Source organism: Rhineura floridana, chromosome 13, assembly GCF_030035675.1.
Source record: "Rhineura floridana isolate rRhiFlo1 chromosome 13, rRhiFlo1.hap2, whole genome shotgun sequence".
Taxonomy (NCBI): Eukaryota; Metazoa; Chordata; class Lepidosauria; order Squamata; family Rhineuridae; genus Rhineura; species Rhineura floridana.
Window position 1 is genome coordinate 37423040 of NC_084492.1, and position 23305 is coordinate 37446344.

Here is a 23305-nt window from a genome sequence, read left to right on the forward strand (position 1 = left end):
CGGGCAGAAGGCTCCAGGCGCCGCCGGCCGAGCACGGGCCTGTTAGTACATTTACTGGCAGTGGCTCTCCAGGGTTTCAGGTGGGGGTCTCTCCCTGTCCTATCTGGAGATGCCAGTGGGGATTGAACCCCTGGGACTGTCTGCATACAAAGCAGATGATCTCCCACTGTGCTATGGCTCTTCTGCCCCAATTCCAGGTAGGCTCAACAGAAGGATCCCCTGGCTGGTGAATTGGTCTTTTGATGCAAGATGTAAGGGACTCAGTTCTGCTCAGGAGACTGAGAAGTGTTTTTTTTTTTTAATGCAATTTATTTTTGATGAATTGTCTACCTGGGGCAAGCAGAAATGTGGGTTTTGTAATTATAAGCCTTTAAGTTCTCCTAAATTAATGTGTGCAATACTTGGCTGCTATTTGACTACATTCTATTCCTGAGTGAAACACTTGCGGCTTTGAGTCTTCATATTGATACTGCAGCATTTCTATCTCTTTCAGTGGGATTAATGAATTGGCTCTTTGAGGGGCAGCTGAAGCTTTGGCTCTGTGCACGCATTCCCATTGGCAAAGCATGCTCATGCAGGAGTACCATTGAAGTACATACAGAGGTTTGAATTGGCTATTAACTTTGAACTCTTTTATTCTGTGAATCACATTCTTTGAGAGACTGGTTTGTCAAGAAAAAATGAGGAATATGTCTCTAAATTTCAGTCACTGGGGAGGAACAGTAGGAGAGGGCTATAGCTCCTCTGTTGAGCTTGTGGGCCTCTCATAGACATCTGATTGACCACTGTGGGAAACAGGAAACTGGACTACTGTAGGCCTTTGGTCCGATCCATCTAGCTGCCTCTTAACGTACTCCCAATCAGGAGATAGATTTGGGCATGTTATGCTTGCAAAAATGAACAGCCACTTCATTTAAATATGTGTTGCGGTGATTGGAGGCTGCAATACTAATTGGTACAAAGTTTAATGATTTCTGGAAGAAGGAAGGGTGTAGACAAGGCCTGCCATTCAGACATTGTGGACATTATTTTTTAAACAAGAAAACAAGATTTAAGCAAAGTGAGAGGTTTGGAAAAGGAGACTGGGTCCTGGCTACACCTGGTTTAACTAAAGAGCAGGCACAAGAAAATGTCTGGCAACAATATTTGAATATTTGAAATTAAAAGTTGAAATTAAAAGTTTTAAAGGCATCTCTCAAAACGGAGCATTCCATATTCTTACTCTTGAAAGCAGCAACATATAGCAGGTCCATTATTTCTATGCATCAATGTGCCTGCTTTTGTTTAACACATTAGTTGTTTTGTTTCATACTGTATGTTTCTTTGAAACAGCCATTTTTGGATGGAGGAGTTCTTGGGGAGCAAGGTAGGGAAAGAAGATCCTTGAGCCTTCGGAGATCCACTGTCAGTTCTGACTTGAGGCTAGATCAGCCTTTCTCAGCCTGGTGCTGTTCATATCTGTTTAGACTCTAATTCACATCAGCCCTGGCTAGCATGGCCAGATGATGGAAGTTGTAGTCCAGTAACATCTGGAGGGTAGCAGATTGGGGAAAGCTGGGCTAGATGAACCAGTGATCTAACTATAAGGCAATTTCATTTGTTCATAGTTTACTTTCAGTTTATACCTCTTTATTCAATTGGGGAGGGTGGGTATCAGAAGCATTTTTCTATGTCTTCTTGTGGATTAGCCATGTCCAGATAGGGAAATTTCAAAAGTTCTTTAGGAGGAAGGTGACTGAGAACTATAAAGTACTATTAAGGTTCTTAGCATGTGTAACAGGATAAAGGTGAAAATACATTGGATATGCACTGTGTTGTTTTTCTATAGCGGTGAGTGTCATAAAAGAAGACAAACTGTCTTGGCCTGTGGATATGTATGGAAGAAGGAATAGCTTGAATGAAGGAGTAAAATGGAACAGAGTACAGCCAATTCTCAAGAGAGCCCACTAATATTGAAGGAAGGCGGGTGCACTCAGGATATAGCAGACGTAGTGATAGCAAATCAATTTATTGTATGTACAAACAAAAATTCTGTTGCATTTAAGCTTTGATAGCAGTTCTTGGAAGTGATCATCTGAAGCTTCCTAACATACTTAAAAGAAAGACATTTAATTTGAAAGCAGGGGACAAGGTTTTATTCAGTTTTATCATCTGGATACTCTGAAATACCATTGCTGGCAATTTTATTTGTACCATAACATAGATGTCTTGTTTTCATTTGAAAGAGAATGCACAGCAACAGTGAGGGGTCATAAGCTTTGCTACTCTGGATGCCTTTTTAGGAAAATTGGTGAGAAGAGGGATGATGGAATTGTGGAATGGTGTTTCCACAACATACACTCTGAAATTTGCAGCTTCTTGCCAAAACCCAGCAGTACCAACAGCTTCTTTTGCTGTCTCATTGCCTAGTTAAACATTATGAGGATGGTTCTTTTTCTCTTGTGAGGTTGCTGCTGCTCCACAGAGATCTGTATCTCATGCTTGGGGATGAAGCAAGTTCATTGAGATTCTAAGATTCCTTTCAGAACATTTCAAAGAAAACAATCCTTTTTATCTTCTGAACTAGTATGAGAGGCAACTTTTTCTAGTTGCACATGCTAGGCAAGTAAAGAATCAGAATAGGTTAGTGCAAATCATATGAACGTACAGAGCAGCAGCAAGATTCTGCACAACAGACTGGACATTACTTGAGTTTTCTGCCTACCTATATTAAACAGCCACCAAAAAATTATTTGTGTATGTGAAACACATCTTTCTCTGAATATAGCAATCCTCAAAAGCGTTTTTTGACAATAGCGCTCCCACTGGAATTCAATTTTTTTTTTAAATTAACACAAGAAAGCTTCTTGCATAGTTGCAGGATTGGCAGTTTCAATGTGTGCTTCTTCCAGTCTTCCCTGCCCTTTATTTCAGAATGTTACAGGAAGAATGAATAAGCAAAATCCGCACCAGCTAGGTAGCATCACAACTCTATGGGTAGTGCTTGGTTCCACAGTTTTCAAAAACCTAGGTTACTAGTTTGTCTAGAGTTAGCTAAGCCAAATGATAAGTTTGTTTGTAATCAGTAACCAGCTAGATTGTTTGATGATTTCTGCTGACTCATAGTATCACTTAAAAGTTTGTAGCCTCAAGGAGCCATGAAGGTTTTGCCTGCATCTTTGTTTGCTCTTGTTATCACAATGAGGTTCACAGTATTTCATTGCTTGGTACTATAAACCGCATGTTTGCAGTATAAATAACTAGTTTGTCTGATGTTGGTATGAGGAACTACTTGGTCTGCTTGTAACAACCATTAACCAGTAAGTCAATATGGATAGCTGGATCTTTGTGTGTCTGGGTTTCAAGCCTATAAGTACTGAGCCAAAATAAGGGAAAATCCACAATTCTAGTTCATATGCTTTTCACTTTAAAACACAAATATCCAGCTTCCTTAAATCAGAAATAAAAAATACATGTTAAAATGCAGCATTCTCAGTAGTGACTCACTTGTGCTAAATGTGGGCCAACCTCCTGCTGCGGCAGTTCTGATACTATTGCGTCTGGCAGAATTACCTTTGCATTATTGTTTCCTCTCAGCTTTGTCTTTTCCTGGCTCTGACTTGTAGGCATGTTGGATCATAGTAGCAGAATTCTGGTCTGGTTTGGCCTGCCCTCCACCGATACAAACCAGGAAACTTCTTGCTAAAAAAGCTAAGGTTTGGGGATCTTCCGTTAGAAAGCCCACAGTGATAGGAATCAGCAGCAATGACATGAATATAGGGTCTTGAGTTCATTTGCAGGGCTCTGCTTATAAACCTCATGAATTGCACATCTATAGTGAATTTGCAGCTCTAGAGACAGCCAAAATCCAGTGTACAGTTTGCTAAGTTTTTTACATTCAGAAGGGTTAAGGCAATGGAATTCATCCAACTATGTCTCGCTGCTGCATTTTGTACCATCTACAGCTTCCAGACCAACTTCAAGGGCAGACCCACGCATAGTGCATTACAGTAATCCAGCCTGGAGGTTACCAGTGCGTGGACAACAGTGGTCAGGCTATCCCGGTCCAGAAACGGCCAAGCTGTCTTACCATCCGAAGCTTGTAAAAGGCACTCCTAGCCACTGAAGTCACCTGGGCCTCTAGCAACAAAGATGGATCCAGGAGCACCCCCAGGCTATGGACCTGCTCTTTCAGAGGGAGTACGACCCCATCCAAAGCAGGCAACTGACCAATTATCTGAAACCAACCCACAGCGTCTCCATCTTGCTAGGATTCAAACTCAGTTTACTGGCCCTCATCCAGCCCACCACTGAGTAGTGGCACCCGTCCAGGGCTTGCATGGCCTCTCCCGATTCAGATGTTACAGAGAAATAGAGCTGGGTATTGCCAGCGTACTGCTAACACCTTGCCCCCAAACTCCTGATGACTGTTCCCAAGGGGTTCATATAGATGTTCAACAGCATGGGGAACATGATGGTACCCTGTGGCAGCCCCCAGCACAACTGCCAGGGGGCTGAAAGACAATCACCCAGTGCTATTCTCTGAAAACGACCTTGGAAATAGGATTGGAACCACTGTAAAACAGTGCCTCCGATACCCATCTCACTAAGTCGGCCCAGAAGGATACCATGGTCAATGACAAGGGCTTCAACAGGGTCACCTGCTCTATCTACTGGGAACTCCCCCAGGGCATTCAGGAATCCAGTGGATTCCTTTAGTCTCTCGGGGCAGACTATCTTAATCGGTCCACCACCCCTGCAGGGGAGGACCAGAGCCATAAGTCTAAACTTCACCAGGAAGTGGTCTGACTATAACAATGGGGTGACATCCACCCTCTCCAATCTCCAGACCACCCCTTCCTCCATCTGGAGCAAAAGCCAAGTCGAGGGCGTGCCCTGTCCTCTGCGTCAGGCCAGTGACAACTTGAGACAACCCCATGGTCATCATGGGGGCCATGGAGTCCCGAGCCGGAACACTAGAGGCAGCCTCAGCATGGACATTGAAATCACCCAGGACTATTGTTCTTGTTGTGTGCCTTCAAGTCGATTATGATTTATGGCGACCCTGTGAATCAGCGACCTCCAATAGCATCTGCCATGAACCACCCTGTTCAGATTTTATAAGTTCAGGTCTGTCTCTTCCTTTATGGAATCAATCCATCTCTTGTTTGGTCTTCCTCTTTTTCTACTCCCTTCTGTTTTTCCCAACATTATTGTCTTTCGTTGTGTATCATGTCTTCTCATGATGTGTCCAAAGTATAACTTCAGTTTCATCGTTTTAGCTTCTATTGATAGTTCTTGTTTAATTTGTTCTAACACCCAATTTTTTCATGGTCCATGGTATGCGCAAGGCTCTCCTCCAACATCACATGTCAAATGAGTTGATTTTTCTCTTATCCGCTTTTTCCACTGTCCAACTTTCACATCCATACATAGAGATCAGGAATACCATGGTCTGAATGATCCTGACTTTAGTGTTCAGTGATACAGCTTTGCATTTGAGGACCTTTTCTAGTTCTCTCATAACTGCCCTTGCAAGTCTTACCGTTTTTCTCATTTCTTGACTATTGTCTCCCTTTTGATTAATGACTGTGCCAAGGTATTGATATTGACAAGTTCAGTGTCCTCATTGTCAACTTTAAAGTTACATAAATCTTCTGTTGTCATTACTTTAGTCTTCTTGACATTCAGGGCTCCTCCAATTCCACAGCCGAGATGGCCTCTGCCAGCTTGGTCAGAGAAGCTGCTGGGCAACCCTAGTTTACTGTCTCCTTGGCCCGACACCAGGTGCCAGGCCCTCACAGCCAGCTCCAAGACAGAGTGGTTTCCTGGTGACAGAGATGGTTGTTCTGTAGATCAGAGTGTCTCTCCCCCCCCTCTCCCCGTCTCTGCAGCCTGTGCTGGTGTTGCACCGAGTATGCAGGTGGGCAAAGCTGGGTCAGATCAACTCCCAGCTCACCCACCCAGGTCTCGGTAATGCACACCAAATTGGCACCAGATCAAATCGTGGATGAACCTGAAAGTCATGAACCTATCCATTAACTTCAATGGGTCTACTCTGAGTAAGACTAGCTTTCAGTACCACCCAGCAGTACCTTGAAACTATATTTTCTTGAATGTCTTCATGGATATTAAGCTGACAACCCCAATTATTAGGCTTTCTGTAAAAGTCAAACCATTTTTAAAGTTTTGGTTGTAACTGGAGAATAATCAGATCCATGTGTGAAATGGATCGGGGTGGTGCCATGGCTCAGTGATAGAGCATCTACCTTGTATACATGCAGTCTCCCAGACAATGTAGGTAATACTAGGTTAGAGGGACCAATGGTCTGTGACTCAATATAAAGCAGCTTCCTGTGTTTAATCTAATCAGCCACATAGATATTTAAGGCATTCATCTTACTATTTGCAAATTACAAAGATGACATCTTATTTATGTGCATCTTATTGTAGGGAAAAGTAACTTGAGAAATGGTTTGCAGTTTGGTTGTTAATGAGGTATTGGACCAAAGGCAGCTGCATGGAACAGAGTAGCTAGGTTAGTGGTTTTGAAACAGTTCTTCCAGGCCTTTGGTTATAAGCATATTGAGTTAGATCCCTTTCTGAATTTAATTTTTGGGATGACTTTGCTTGCCTAAGTGTTGACATCCAATCAAACAAAAAACCATGTAATTACCACTAAATTAGTCTAATTTAGTAATCGGTTTGAACCAGGGCTGTGGAGTCGGAGTCGGAAGCAATTTTGGGTGGAGTCGGAGTCGGAAGCAATTTTGGGTGGAGTTGGTAGAAATGTACTGACTCCGACTTCAAAATAAAATTAATATTTTAATATTAATATTAATTTATTAATATTAATACATTAGTATACATTTGCCATTTATGAAGGAGTCGGAGTCGGACAGTAGAAAAATAGAAGAGTCGAAGTCGAAGGTTTGACATACTGACTCCACAGCTCTGGTTTGAACTAGTGGTGAAAGAAGGGATAGAGCCAAGATGCTTAGGGATGTCTCGTTGGCTTGTAAGAACTGTTTTGTAGTTTAGCTTCTTATGATAGTAGCCATAACAACATATTGTGCCAATGAATTCCTTAGGTTAACATATGGATTTCCAGTGGCCCCTACACAATACCGTGCAAATTGGAGACAGGAAGAACTACTTGCTAAATTGCTAATACATGAAAACTCCTTATGTTGCATTAAAGATTGCCTTTCTGCCAAAGGCTCTGTAGTGCTTTCTAGATGGGATTCAGATCACAATGCTTTGTGGTGGTGGAATGATCGGATGAGCAAAGGGAGCTAAAAAGTACCGTTGCTGTTACTTAGTCTCTTTGATTTTAAAGAAGGGGTGTTAATGATATTTAAGAGGAATATGCTTGGTTGGGAAAGGCAGCAGGAACAGAAATAGGTTGCACATGACATGTTAGATGTTAGTCCCACCTCCAACTTTACCTAGATCAACCAGACCATAACAAGGTTTCACAAATCAGCAGGCAGCTGTGATTTATGGGCTGTTATGTCTCAGGAAGACTTTTCCATTACCCCACCCTCTGTACCCTTTCCCCCAGGAGAGACCTCTTTGAAACCAGTATGTAAAAATGATTTGCAAATAGAAGTGGTTGCCATTTCGGGTTGAAAAGAATGGTGAAAATGTATTTGTGCATCGCTTAGGGGAGGCCAGTTGCAACATGCTTGGCAGCCTGCCACATGTAAACAGCGCCTTTTGCTGTTTCAGAGAAGTTTTGGGGGATTTTATTGTTTCTGAGCCCTCTTAGTCTCATACTTCTTTATTTTGTGACAGGCATTAAGTTGCCTGGTTCAAGGAGCTTGCTTAGCTATTTAGAAAACAAATGTTTAATGACAAGAGTTCCAATACAGGAAACAGAGTTTTGAAAAGTAGATAGGAGAAATAGTAGCCTGCCCATTTGGGGTGGGTGGGTTAAAAAGCATTTAAGCTGTGTTTTGGGTAACATGAAGCCCCATATTTTTTTAGCTGGAGGGCAGTTTGTACAAAGTGGGCATTTGTCTTCTCTTTCCTTTACCTCAAACTCCTTAACAATGTGCTGTAAAACAAAATGGGGATTGCAGGCACTGCTGGTAATTGTTGTGCAAATATAATACTCCCTCCAAGCTGCTAAATAGGCCAGTGCTGTGTTTACATGAAGAGGCAGCCAGCTTTCCAAGTGTAATGAGTCAGCTACATGAACAGAAGGGGTGCGGAATTAATCTGGCATCCGTCTGGCTTTCTCTCAGTGAACCAGGTTTCTAAAGCTCCTTGTAAAATAGGTATGTAGCCTGGTAACAAATGGCCATGTTGACATCCAGAGCAAACAGATTTTTTAAAGAATAATTGAACTGCATGCATGGGCAAATGCCTATCATAGGTTCATTTTCAACTGGAATCCTCATTTGGATGTGGTTGTCAATGGCTGAGCCTCTGAGAGGATTGAATGTCCTGGCTCCCATTTCCCACATGCTGCTTTTTATGTTACCTTAACTGTATGGCCAAAGGAGCTTAGTATGCATACTGATATCCTGCATAGACCGCATCTGAATTGGCACCAGCTGAGGCCAAGTTATTTTGGGTATTTATTATGTGCCTGGCTGCATTATCACTTTGTGCCTGTTTGCATGCAACAGTGGAAGTGGCGCAACTCCTTTTCCACGCTAACAACTACCATACACCTAACATTTTTTCCTTTGTTTAGTAATTTACTGTGCATTCTAGATTATAGATGAGATTAAAAAGATGAAGATTAAGAAAAGGTGTATGATTTATCTACAACTTCCTGTCAAATGGAACTGGGATGGTGTCCTCCTTAGGTTTGATATTAAGAGTTAAAGATACTGGTGGTGGTGGGGTGCTGCTTATCTTTGAAGATGGGCACCTGAGCAGCTTGTAGAAGTGTTTGCATTAGTCAGAGAAGACCTCAAAAACCTTAGACTTTACCTAATCAAGTGAGGAGCAGGGCACTGGAAATAACTGATAATCAGCCTTGCAGCTGGCCTTTCAGATTACAACATACAAAATAAAATAACCCACTCCCTGCAGTTCTCCTCCAGTTGATTATTATGTTCATGGCACTGAATACACCAAAGGAGTCTTAATTCAGAGGTAGCCAGTGTGATGCCCTCCAGATGTTGCTGGACTCCCAACTCCCATTAGCCCCAGCCAGCATGGCCAGTGGTCAAAGATGATGAGAGTTGTAGTGCAACAACATCTGGAGGGCACCACATTAGCTACCCCTCTCTTAATTCAATTTTGGTATCTGCCAGATTTGCACAAGACTGCTTAAATGGATTATTTTCAATCCTGACATGGATGTTTCATATGGTCATGGTGATGCTTGTCATCCAGTCAGGACCTTTCCTGTGGAGTCTGGCAGGCCATTCACTATTTAAGCAAGTCTGTTGCCTTAATGTCAGAACCAAAAAGAAGGGTTGGGGTTTGGGGGGGGGCGAGTGTGAATCTGATTGCTATACATATTTGTAAAGATTCTTTTTTTGGAAGAGTTCTACATGAAATGTGCTGGGATATTTTTCTACACAGTTGCTACATTTTTTTGCAACTGATTTGATCCCTCTTGTTTCCAATCAGTAGTTTTCATACTTGTCATTACTTGCTCTCTCTCAATGCATCCTCTGTATTATCATTATTTTTTAATGTAGCACCATCAGTGTGTTTTAGAGATACAACAGGACAGGTGCTTCTTAGTTTCTTCTTACTGTTCCATTTGAATGCTAAATCCATACTTTAGATATGTGAAAAGAAGTGCTCCCAGTGCCTGTCTGAATGCCTTCTGGAGTCATCTTTACAGTTTTTTGGTTGAGTTGGCTTTTGGTAGGTAGAATCATTAGTTTATTCGATGAGGTGTTTACATCCCACTCTTCTACCTGATAATAGCTCTTCCAGGGAATTATTAATTAGGGAAGAAAGGGGTATTGAGATTTTACCTATTTAATACTTTTAGGGTTCACTTTTGTATCATAGTTTTTTATTGTGCTTTTTAGAAATAGTTGCTATAGTTGGGCAGGAGCTTTGGAAATAGGGCAAACAAGTTATGTATGTCTGACTGAAATCAAGTGTTGCAAACCCAGGCTTTCCCATGAAGTCACTACTGCTGCTGTTTTTATAAGGGTCTAGAATATTTTATAGTGAATATTTGCTGATTGAGGAAGCTTAGCATGATCATAACTCAGTGTGTTATGTCCTTGGAGTGAGTCCCCACTCAGGAGGTCAGTTTAGGATTGTTGCGTTGTTCTGTTTTCCTCATGGTGGCTACACATGTGCTGTGTCCTGTGTTTGATATCCACCTTGGACTGCCTTCAAGTCGATCCCGACTTATGGCGACCCTATGAACAGGGTTTTCATGGTAAGTGGTATTCAGAGGGGGTTTACCATTGCCTCCCTCTGAGGCTGAGAGGCATTGACTGGTACATGGTCACCCAGTGAGCTTCATGGCTGTGTGGGGATTCGAACGCTAGTCTCCCAGGTCATAGTCCAAGGTGGTATTCCAGCTTGATGAATTTCTCATGTTGCCCAAGAGCATGCACTACACATTTCTGGGCGTGTAACATACAGGGTCCAACTAAATCTTGGGGTGAATTGAAAACAAAGAACATTACATAGGACTCCATGGTTTACCCTACAAGTCAAAACTCAGATATTTGGGTGGGACTTGTGGATTTTCATTGTTTCTCCCCCTCCCCCTTTCCCCAACCCATTTCTTACTGACAGTGAAAAGGGGAGTTTGCTTGTTCCTGGACCATTTGCTGCAATACTTGCTCTGAAAAAAAATGCTGCTATGTGCAGCCATGTTACTGGACACACAGTGGCTGTCTCATCAAGTGGCAGTTAGAAAGAGAGAGAGGTTTTTCCAGTGGCCATTTCAGGTTTGCTGCTTCATGGCAAGCAGAGTAAGAACTTTTCATTAGGAGCTAATTGACTGCTCCATTATTTATTTATATATATATATATATATATATATATATATATATATATATATATATATACCGCCCCATAGCCGAAGCTCTCTGGGCAGTTCACAACATAAACATCCAATATACAATTAAAATATATATTAAACAACATAAAATAAAGTAATTATACCAAAAACCTAAACATAATTAAACACATAAGCAGCTACAAAACTCAACACTAAAATATTAAATATTTAAAAAGTATTAAATTGGTCCATAAAGTTGAGTTTGATATTTACTCCAGTGGGATGATGGTCTGACACTAAAAATGATAAAAGATGGTTGTGTACCACACTGCAGATTGGTTACAGTGCACACTTACTACTTTGTATTGCAGATGTCAGTTGTCTTCTCAACCTTGTATCTAAGCAACTCATGACATGGGTAACAGAGCTTCGTTGCTGTGGTTCTAAATTGTGCCTTACCTAGACTCGTGTGCAAAGGCAGTACTGAGGTGAACAGGGAAGACTGCTTTATAAACTGTGCTATTAGAAGTTGCCTTTATGGTTTACCATCTTCTATAAATGGTTCTGTCAGTTTCGTTTATTTATAATAAATTGTTTGTAGCCATAGGCTGTTACAACAGAAAAACCGTATACATTAACACATTGTAAAATAATCATCCTGAATTAAATTGAATTAAAATTCCAAGCAAATTAATTATAATAACTATTCCCAGAAAAACCATATACATTAACACATTGTAAAATAAACATCCTGAATTAAATTGAATTAAAATTTCAAGCAAATTAATTTTGTCAACTATTCCCAGAATAAGAGGCTCTCAGTTTCTTTGCCGCTAAAGCAAAGTTTGCAATAGAAATTATCATGTGTGGCTGTGTAGCAGATAATAACAAAATCAAAGTCTGAGACTTATTGTCGTTATTATTATTCGCTGGGATCAGTGGTGATAAAAATTTTGCTCTTGGGGAAGAAAATAGAGGGCAATCGAGCATATAATGAATTAGGTCTTCTGGCACTCTACATCCTGCTATGCATAGCCTTTCGGCATATGGGATACCAAGGTATCGACCATACAGATAGTTCGAGGGCATCACCTGAAATCGTAATTCGGTATAAGCTCCTCTGAGGGGGGCGCTTGTTAGAACATCTAGGTAGGGAGGCCATGTATGATTAGGTTTAATATGGGTAAACCATTTGGAAAAATGGGAGGTGGCGATCACTGCGGTATCTTGTTGTGTGTCACTATCATAGATTTGGTTAGACAGAGCCTTTGAATTAAAACTGGCGAGCAGAGAAGGGGCCAGAAGATACTGAATGCCCAGGGCATAAAATTTTTTTGCCCAACCCCCTTTTTCTAACTGAACCTCCCAGCAGAGTTTGGCCAGTGAGGATGGATTGGCCTCCAAGAATTGTTTCCATAAGCGTAAAAACGCTAGGTCGGCTCTGGCCATTAAGGAGGGAGAGTTAAGTTCTATTCTCATGTGGGCCGCCGGCGTGCCTTTGGGTAAGCCTAAGATTTGCTTAAAGAAGGTGTTTTGAATAGGTTCTAGGGCTGACCGTAGAGAAGGGCCCCAGATCTCACACCCATACATGATTTTTGGAAGAATTTTTGATATATAAAGTTTGGACATGGGTCTCATCAGTTGGCCGCCCTTGGAGGAAAAAAATTTCTTCAAGAGGCCAAGGGCCTTGAGGGCTACAAGTTTAATATGGGCCAACTGGTGAGCCCATGACAATATATATACCCAAATATTTGAAAGTGTGGACCTGTTCTATTGTATGCCCTAAATGGTTCTGTATAAGAGGCATATTAAACAGATTGCAGTTCACAAATTGTTTTATGTGATAGTCTCTCGAGTATCAAGCAGATTGAGTTTTAATTGCATCAACCGTACAGTAAGACATCAAGGTTTGATAGAAGTAGACAAACAAACCTTTTGGACAACTTATGTCACTCTATGGAGATGTAATGGTTGTGCTCAAGAGCCATTATGTCTACAGGAACCCTTGCAATAAGGTGTTCCTCACAGGTGGTATTTGGGGGACTGTCGCCTGTCTTCTGTGAGTACAAAGGGAAAATATGTCAGTTCCTGATTCCTTTCCAACCTGTACTTGGGGCCAGGGTCTTTTTTTCACCTCTGATTTGCAAAGTTGCACCTCTTCACAAGGGCCCCATTCTGGGAATACTAGCACAATTCTTCAGTTTATTGAAACAGCAATTACTTTGCCTCTCCTCCTCTTTTCGTGAGATGCTGCTTGAACATATGTGTATTTCCTTTGTCATTACAGACGGTTGATGATGAAGCGATGGCAGCATAAATGAAGGCCAAGTAAGGAAGGCAGAACGATGCCCAAGGGTGGGTGTTCTAAAACACCACAATTGGAAGATTTCTCTCTCAGCAACGACATGGTGGAGAAACAAACTGGGAAAAAGGTACTGTGTCTTCTTCATACTTGTCTTCCTTCAGTAATGTTCTTATTTTATAGTGAAATGGTGGCTCAACAGGCCTGGATTCTCAGACTTCTTTGTTTGCTGGGCTGGGCAATTACTGTGTATCATTTATTACCAAACCAGAAGGAATTTCCTTTTCCATTTCTTATAGATTGTGTACTTTTTTGCCCTTTGCCAGTTAAATCACTGCAAATGACACTTGAATCAGCCACACATTTTCTTGCCATGGAGCAGCTAGTGGCATAAGGCTTTTGCTGCTGCTAAGGTCAATGAATGGTGTGCTTCCTCTTTGTGTCTGTGGAGCTAAGAGGTTCTGTTGCAAAGCAGCTGAGCACTGGTTCATATTCTGTGAGGTTACATCTAAGTTGATAGATTCCCCCACAACGAACCTCTATCATGGTCAATAGCTACCTTAACTCTTCTTGCTTTTTCCAATCCATGCTATCTTTTGAGGTGAAGTAGTCTTAAAAAAAAAGTTAAGGATGTCTGAGAGAACAAAGCATTGGAGTGGAATTTAGACTGGCCAGGATGGTTGTGAAATGTAGCAAAAGGAGGCCTTGATGTTGAGACATACCGGCATAATATTTCTGATTAGCAAGAGGAGAAAGTGCCAGCATGCCATAGACTCTTTTATGCCAAATAAAACCGAAACCCAGAAATTCTAATGGCAGAAAATTGCAAAGGGAAATGTCAATTTGGTGTGGTGAAAGGCTTCACATGATGATTAAAGTGTGCCAAGCACTTGATTGATTTATTTTCTGCTGTGTGCTTTGGTTTCTCGTCTCATTTCATGTGTTGTGCCTATTTTTCAAAAGATAAAACTAAATACAAATTTTTTAAAATGAATGAAAGCTGAAAAGAGCAACCTGTCTAACAGCAGGCTTCGTTTTGTTCCTTCTACTCATAGTTGTTTACATATGATTATGTAATGGTATGAATCTCAAGGCATTGATTGTGAGGGTGCTTTATACATGACATATTTTCCTACCTACATGCATCTGGAGTTGGGGCCAACATGTGCCCATTAATGTTTGAAGATTACAGTAGGGCCCCGCTTTACGGCGTTCCGCTGATGCAGCGGCTTTCAATCGGGAAATTCCCCGTTTTAAAGCCGATTTTGCAGTTTTGCGGCATTTTTGCGTGACATGACCCATTATAGTCAATGGGTTCCGCTTTATTGCGATTTCTGCTTTACTGCGGGGGCCTGGTCCCTAACCCGCTGTATAAGCGGGATCCTACTGTACACATGTGTGAGTTGGGAGGCTCTGCCAATTTCAGCTTTCCAGCATATGGACAGATGATAAAATAGACATTTGTGTGAGTGCCATTGTTTCTCTTTACCCATGTAGATAATGTGTCGTATGAAGCAGTTCTGACATGCAGATTTTACGGACTAGGAGTACTGGGAATGATGGCTGATTTTGTAATAAAATAATGAGGATGCGGTTATAGATGCCTTCCCACCATATACAAGCATTGCTGATTTGACAAGATTTGACAGGGACAGAAGAATAGACCTTACCTGTGTGCTTATCCCTGATCTTCCCAACCTGTAAAATGTTCCTTCTGTTGTTCCAAAGGGATCAGGTTTGAGGGCCTAGTTAATTGGCTGAAGGAGACTGCACTAACATAACGTTGCTTTCTAGTTTAATACTCTGAGCTGAATCTGTGACTAAGGGGAAAGGCAGTTGGTCATTAGACCTTTGCTTCCAGAGATTGCTGTGTGTACACTTATGGGAGCATAGCGTTCAATTTATCTTGTGTTTGTCAACACTTCCCAAAGGCTTCTGCCTGCGTGCCTTCAGCTGCCTCAGGTTCACTGGCTCAGGAGGGTTCTGTTAGAATGCACTCTGCTGTGGAGACTGTTCCAAGACTGCATTTGCAGAGCCAAAGGGCCTGAATGCAGTGACAGGGCTTGGTGTTAAAGTCAAAAGTCCCTGTGTAGTCCTTGCAGAGTGAGCAATTTTGGGGACATAGCTGACCCTGGCTGCACTGTGTGATACCAGCACTGATAGAAATGGATTAGGATGTTCAGACACATACATTATTGGCTGAAGCACTATTCTAGGCTCCTCCTAAATTAAGTTGTGCAGAAAGTCACACTTAGCCAGTTGGAAGCTTCTGCCTTTGCAGCAAAATATTGCTGAAGCCATGTGAGTTCTCATACTGATTTCACAGAATTTGGCTTAGTTATTGATTCCTAGTGGTTACATGCAACCAGGCTGAGTCACCAGGAGCGGCTGTTTTTTCCTTCTCTTCATCCTGCTGTTACTTTACCACCCTGCTTAGTAAAATAAACCACCTCAGACCCTGAAATCTTTCTTTGTATTATAGAGTTAAAGGATGGGGGAAGAGGGTTCTTGGTCTCATACAGTAGTGTTCTGCTCTATTATTGCAGGCTTTTGAAGGCTTAGTTGCTACGATGCAGTATTGGTTTTGGAAAAAGCTGACTTAAAATATGGTTTTTATTTATTTATTTTTGTTGTGGTTGTTGTTGTTATGTGCCTTCAAGTCGATTATGATTTATGGTGACCCTATGAACAGTGACCTCCAGTAGCATCTGTCGTGAACCACCCTGTTCAGATCTTGTAAGTTCAGGTCTTTGGCTTTCTTTATGGAATCAATCCATCTCTTGTTTGGCCTTCCTCTTTTTTTACTCCCTTCTGTTTTCCCCAGCATTATTGTCTTTTATAGTGAATCAGATCTTCTCATTATGTGTTTAAAGTATAATAACCTCAGTTTCATCATTTTAGCTTCTAGTGATAGTTCTGGTTTAATTTGTTCTAACACCCAATTATTTATCTATTCACAGTCCACGGTATGTGCAAAGTTCTCCTCCAACACCACAATTCAAATGAGTTGATTTTTCTCTTTCCTGCTTTTTTCACTGTTCAACTTTCACATCCATACATAGAGATTGTGAATACTATGGTCTGAATGATCCTGACTTTAGTGTTCAGTGATACATATTTGCATTTGAGGAACTTTTCTAGTTCTCTCATAACTGCCCTGCCCTCCTCAGTCCTAGCCTTCTTCTAATTTCTTTACTATTGTCTCCATTTTGGTTAACGACTGTGGCAAGGTATTGATAATCCTTGACAAGTTCAATGTTCTTGTTGTCAACTTTAAAGTTACATAAATCTTCTGTTGTCATTACTTTAGTCTTCTTGATGTTCAGCTGTAGTCCTGCTTTTGTGCTTTCCTCTAACTTTCATCAGCATTCGTTTCAAATCATTACTGGTTTCTGCTAAGAGTATGGTATTGTCTGCATATCTTAAATTATTCATATTTCTCCCTCCAATTTTCACACCTTCATCTTGGTCCAATCCCGCTTTCTGTATGATATGTTCTGCATATAGATTAAATAAATAGGGTGATAAAATACAACCCTGTCTCACACCCTTTCCAATTGGGAACCAATTGGTTTCTCCGTATTCTGTCCTTACAGTAGCCTCTTGTCCAGAGTATATAGGTTGTGCATCAGGACAATCAGATGCTGTGGCACCCCCATTTCTTTTAAAGCATTCCGTAGCTTTTCATTATCTACACAATCAAACGCTTTGCTGTAATCTATAAAGCACAGGGTGATTTCCTTCTGAAATTCCTTGGTCCGTTCCATTATCCAACGTATGCTTGCGATATGACCTCTAGTACCTCTTCCCTTTCTAAATCCAGCTTGGACATCTGGCATTTCTCGCTCCATATATGGTAAGAGCCTTTGTTGTGGAATCTTGAGCATTACTTTACTTGCATGGGATATTAAGGCAATAGTTCAATAATTACTGCATTCCCTGGGATCCCCTTTCTTTGGAATTGGGATGTATATTGAATGCTTCCAGTCTGTGGGCCATTGTTTAGTTTTTCATATTTATTGACAAATTTTTGTCAAAATTTGGACAGATTCAGCCTCAGTAGGTTGTAGCAACTCTATTGGTATGTCATCTATTCCTGGTGATTTGTTTCTTCCAAGTATTTTAAGAGCAGCTTTCACCTCACATTCTAAAATTTCTGGTTCTTCGTCATACAGTTCCTCTATGAATGAATCTGTCATCTTTGCATCTCTTTTATAGAGTTCTTTAGTGAATTGCTTCCATCTTCCTTTTATTTCATCTAAGTCAATCAGTGTGTTCCCCTGTTGATTATTCAACATCCCTACACTTGGTTTAAATTTCCCTTTAATTTCTCTAATCTTTTGGAATAGGGCTCTTCTACCCTTTTTGTTGTCCTCTTATAACCATTGTAATAATTCTCTTTGTCCCTACGTACTAGTTGCTGTATTGTTGCATTTAGGGTTCTAACCATGTTTCTATCTCCTTTTGCTTTTGCTTTCTTTCTCTCTTTAACTATTTTAAGAGTTTCTTCAATCATCCATTGAGGTCTTTCTCTCTTTTTAACTAGAGGTATTGTGTTTTTGCATTCTTCCCTGATAATGTCTCTGACTTCACTCCGTAGTTCTTTTGGTTCTCTGTCAACTCAGTTTAAAGCTTCAAATATGTTCCTTATTTGATCTTTATATTCTTCTGGGATGTTATTTAAATTGTTTATGTATATAGCACCTTTAATGCACATGTCACTTTATAGAGTGCCATTAAAAAGGGGAGTGCCCTGAAGAATTGACAGTTTTAGATTCAGTAGAGAGGGAGTCACCAGAGATGAAGAGCCTGGCAAAGGACAGGTAACGAGGGCCTTCAAACCCAATAGTCCAAGGTATATAAATTTGTTTCTCATGTTTATCTGGATGTATGTTGGCTTCTCAGGTAGGACAGCTTGATTGCACACCTAGCTTGCGATGTTTGGATGCCAGATAATTGCAGAATATAAATGTTGACTTAGTCTGTCTATCCCACATGGAAATCCAACTCAGATAATTCCACACATAGTCCCAAACACTGTTTCAAGTATGTATGAATCAGACTTTAGAATATGGGGCTGCATGTGAGAGCTGTTCGTTACATACATGCAGCATCCAGCACAGAGAGGCTGATGAACACACGTCTGTAGAGCATGTGTTAACAAAGGTCTTCATAAGCCTCTATTGCATTCTAAGGGAGTTTCCATTTTGGAGCTGATAATGTAGAGGACGTGCAAATGCCTCAGGGAATAGTTTTGGCTTATAGTTTTGCCTTCAGGGTAGAAGGGATACAGTGCATGGCCTTTTTAGCTTTTCTGTACATTTCTCCATGTTTTGTCACCACTAACTTTCCCTGAGTAGTTACAGTCCAAAATGTTGTTATGGAACTAGCCTTGTTGGAGCACAGCTGGGATTGGGGATTTCCATTGGAATGTACATCAGTTTTTATAGCTCCAGAGTGAAACTAACTTCCTGGTTTTAGTCCAGAGAGAGACAGAATTATGTTGTCTGCAGTCGTGAATGTATTGATACTTCCACTTCTGGTGTAAGACCTGTGCTACCACTGAATATAAGAGTCTGGATGCTTCATTAGCCAAAGGCCCATCTAGTTCACCATTCTGCTTCCCACAGTGACCAACAAGATGAATTCATTCCATTCTATTTTTGTCTTGTCCTTTCTCCAAGGAACTCAGAGCAGAATACATGGTTCCTTCCCTCTGTTGTCCTCAAAACAACCTTGTGAGGTATACTTATTTACTGTCTCAGGTTCACCCTGGACTTCATCTGCATCTCTAAGTACTATAGCGCACTTGCTCTGAGTAGCCCACAAACAGGGCATCAAGCAATACTCTCCCCAACATATGTATTCACTATCATGGAATTCATAGTATATGTGTTCCGTTCTTAGCTGTGGACTTTTCCATTAGAATATAACAGTGGATCAGACTAAGGATCAATCTAGTCCAGCATTCTGCTTTGCACAGTGGCCGGCCAGATGCCTCCAGAAAGCCCACTAGCAGGACATGAGGTCAGTTGCCTTCTCCCATATTTGCTCCCTAACCACTGGTTTACAGTGGCATACAGCATCTCAACATGCAGATGCCTTATAGCCATCATTACTAACAGCTGTTTAATAGACCTATCCTCTGTGAATCTGTTCAATCCTCTTTTTTAACCATCTCAGTGTTCAACTACCACCACATCTTGCAGTAGCAAAATTCCGTAAGTTCTGCATTCTGAGTAGCTTATAGGGTGTGTGTAAGGGAACCTAGGGCCAATAGCTGTAGAGAGATTACCCAGTGTGGTGCCCTCCAGAGGTTGTCCAGAACTCTGATCACCCCAGTTAGCATGGCCAATGGTTAGGGATGATGAGAGTTGCACTTCAGATGTTTCTGGACAGCACCACATTGGCTACCCTGGTCTACTCTGTTCACTAATCGTATGAAATGGTTGATTGAGACTTAATGACAGTAGTATCTCACTCTGCCCCTTGTTCACATATTCCGCCTCTTCCAGTCTGTGTTTCACATTGCATAATTGGGTATAACTATTCTTTTGCTACAGATACTGGTCTGGAGTACATCAGTTTTATTTTATTTTTAAAATGTATAGCCCACATTTCTTTTACAAGGAAACTCAAAGTGGGGTAGCATTACGTTAAAAACATAAACAGGACATTAACACAAACCATGATATTGCAGTAGCAGTCAGCAGAATTCTGTGTTAGCGGCAACCCAAAATAACAAAACACAATCATCAGTTGCCACCATCATCAGTTGCCATGTTTTGTCGAACAACAGTGTTGACTGTGGTGGGGCCAGCTGCTGAAAACTAGTCTAATGGCTCCTCAGTTAATTCCCATATACTTATTTCAACAATTTCTACCTTTCTGCAGTCAAAATGGTTTAAAATAAAACAATAGCTACAAATCATTATACAGATAAACAATAAAACAGTGAAAAGGGCGCCTTTGTGAGAAAGGGTGGAGTAAAAATTTAAATAAAGCAGTTAAAAACATCATGAGATCAGATATAACGAATCATAAGTTTGCCAGCATACTTGCCATGGCATCTTTTTGAAATAAGCATGGTTAAAGTTGCTCTGGGAACTTACAACTCTTTCTTAAAATTATGAGGAAAAATAAAAGGGTGGAAATGTTGTCAATTTTGATTTCAGAAGGGATCTGTTAAGAGTTCTGTTCACGAGAGAGAAAGGGCACCAGGAATTTTCACCCACTGAAATCTGTTCTTAAATAGCAAACAATGCAGGAATTATCATTTTTGGCATGTATATTCAGCACAATTGACCCCTTGTTGCTGCCATTCTGAGATTCTCATCGTGAAGCTTCCTGCATAAGTGTTTATTGTTTAGGAAATCCCAGTTTCAAGGGTTTAACTGGGACTCTGGCTTTCATTATGAAATATGTGCACATGCTTTAATAAGTGGTTTGCATTCTCTCACAATGCTCTAAAAGCATGAGCTGCAGCAACCTCTGTTCCCAAGACTGTGTTGTTAGCATGATATTAATTCCCTGTGATAGGAATGGGATTTCTGAGTGCTTTCGAAGAGGCACTGCCTTTCCTTGGCTAGTGATACATTTTGGGAAACAGGCAATTGAATGTTGCAGGGAACTCAAGGTTGTTCTTCAAGAACCTGCACTGTGAGTAGCTTGGGATGGGGGAAGATGCAGAGGAAGGACTAACCATACTGTTTCTACACTGTATTTTTAAGCAGGATTCAAGAGAAAATTGCCCATATTAGCATCTCCGTGTTTACATTTGATCTGCCTTTATAAGGCTTTTCTTGATCAGGAAAAGGGGAAACAGTTGTTCCAGTAGAAAGGCTGAAAATCTGGAGCTTTACTGTGAAGTTTGCCAGTCAGATTTCTGGCCCATTTGTTGCTGAGAGACAGATTAGAAATACAACAAGGAGCTGATAACCCCGTACTTGGGGTGGACAGGACTCCAGTGCCCTGCATAGTTGTGTACCCTTTTCCCTCGGCTAGTCTTTTCCACAGTTTGCTGCTAATCTTGTCCCTTTCCGCCCTAAATCATTAAAAAACTTGGAAGCAGAATAAACTATGGATATGAAAATACGTGCATTTCACAGATGTCTTCATCTCTACCCCAGTCAGTACCTTGATGGTAATATCTTCAGTTCTGCCACAAATGGTTTTCAGATTATTGGGAGGGGGGATTTAAAAGAATGTTCACACTGAGTGGTTAAACCCAAATTATGGTTGTTTTTATTTTTGTTCCTATCAGTTTGTTCTGGCAGTAATTTCAGCAATGAGAAAAATATACTTAATAAGGAAACACCTTTTCGTTTGCTTCCAGATACTGATAAACAAGCCCATCTTTCTGAATGTTGCTTAATTCCTGACTCTTTCCACAAAAGCAGACTTGGACTTCCGTTACACCAAAGTAGGAGCATTGTGCAAAGCTATTTTAAGAAGTCTTTTCTGAAACAAACTGGATCCACTACATAAGATTTCTGATTTATTAGTTCAGAACCCATGTGGCAAACGCTTGATAATTGAAATGTACCTTTTGTTGCTGGTGACTGACAGAGTGGGATAGAGGGAGTAAATAGAGTAAACAAATTGAGGGTAAACACATTTTTTTAAATCCACATTCAGAGTTCATATCAAAGAAGAACTGAGAAAGAGGAAGGAGCACTGTGTACACACAGTGATGTCATGGTCTTATGACTATGCCAGTACTTTGAGTCATCTGCCACCATCTTATGAGTGACGCAGCCAGTGGTCTCTCCCTCTTTCCCCCAAAGTCATCAAGGGAATTTTTGTTTGAAGTAAGTTTCTAGCAATAGTCTTCGATGAACTAGAATTATTAGCTTGGGTATATTCAGTACTGGTCCTATGCAGAGTAGGCCCATTGATATTAATGGACTACAGTGTTGATACCATTATACATGTTTACTTAAAAGCAAAATAAAACTGCATTTCCTTTGCTCTGGCAAGAAGAGCAGGCATATTCTTAGATTAAATCCAAGTCCCACACCCACATATGTACACAAATTCTTTGTGGTATCTGTATAGGCACACAGGTGGGGGGGTCTATGCAGAGCACACATCAGAAACTTTGTAGAGCTGAAGCCTAGGGACTCCTGGCATAATCTTCTCCTGTGGACCTAACCTCTTGAAATGTTATTGATTTATTATTTCCATTCATAGACCACTTAATACCTGGAGATCTCAAAGTGGTTTACAATTAGGGTTGCAAGGTCTCCAGTTTTTGCCTGGAGACTCTGGATTTTTGTGGTTCTCTCTGGATGAGTCACCCCAATCTCCAGACTGTCAGCTTTCGTTTGTTAAAAAAATAAGTTTCTAGGTGGTCTTGTTCAAGAGATATACAACAAAATGTAAGCCTCCCCCAACTTCTGTTAAATGAGCTCTAGCTGGTTGCTCTAACTCCATCCTTTCAGGTTTGTAGCCAATTAGTGAAGTCAGGGTTATGATTGACAAGGGATTTGTTGACCTCCAGGCAATAGCTAGAACCCCCTGCAAGTTCAGAAAACTGTTGTCTTTTCCTGCTTGTCTGAAAATCTCATAAATTTAGGTATATAGCTTTTAGCAGTAGGAAAAATCCCTTTCTCTCTGGGTGCACAGCAGGAACTTGGTAGGCAGTTGTTTACTGTAAACAATTTCAGTTATGATTATATTAAAAGTGTACGTGCAGAGTTTTTAAAATTACTTGCAAAAATAGCATATTATATGTTTTATCTTTCAAATAATTTCTGAACAAAAGTCAAAGAAGTGTACATGCAGCGTATGATTACAATGTGCTATATTTTTCTAGTTATGAGGAGTCAAACAAGTTTAAATTTTCTTGGACTGTTGAAGAGGGCAGTTTATTTGTCTAATTCATAGCCTGTTTTGAAAACCTTCCCAGTATGAATCCTATACTCGCTTTTCTGGGAGTAAAGCTGCAATGCAGATCTCCCATACCGGGAGTAAACATGCATAGGATTGCACTATAAATATCTTTACAGGTTGTGTAAATAATAAACATCTTTGACAGTCATGCTTACATAAATATTTCCTAATACTGTGTCCCGATAAGT

The 23305-nt window shown here is 40.8% G+C and overlaps 1 protein-coding gene across 6 annotated transcripts in view; it reads left to right on the plus strand.

Moving 5' to 3' along the window:
- ANKRD11 (ankyrin repeat domain containing 11) overlaps window positions 1–23305 on the plus strand; it is a 195842-nt gene that overhangs the window by 111601 nt on the left and 60936 nt on the right. For 4 of the 6 annotated variants that reach the window (XM_061594507.1, XM_061594503.1, XM_061594508.1 and 1 more), the window contains one exon: window positions 13209–13353. In XM_061594507.1, the coding sequence (XP_061450491.1) occupies window positions 13267–13353 (87 nt within the window). In that variant the 5' untranslated portion in view covers window positions 13209–13266. Of the gene's footprint in view, window positions 1–493; window positions 604–13208; window positions 13354–23305 lie in introns of all 6 variants that reach the window. The other 2 variants (XM_061594504.1, XM_061594506.1) reach the window with 1 other exon arrangement.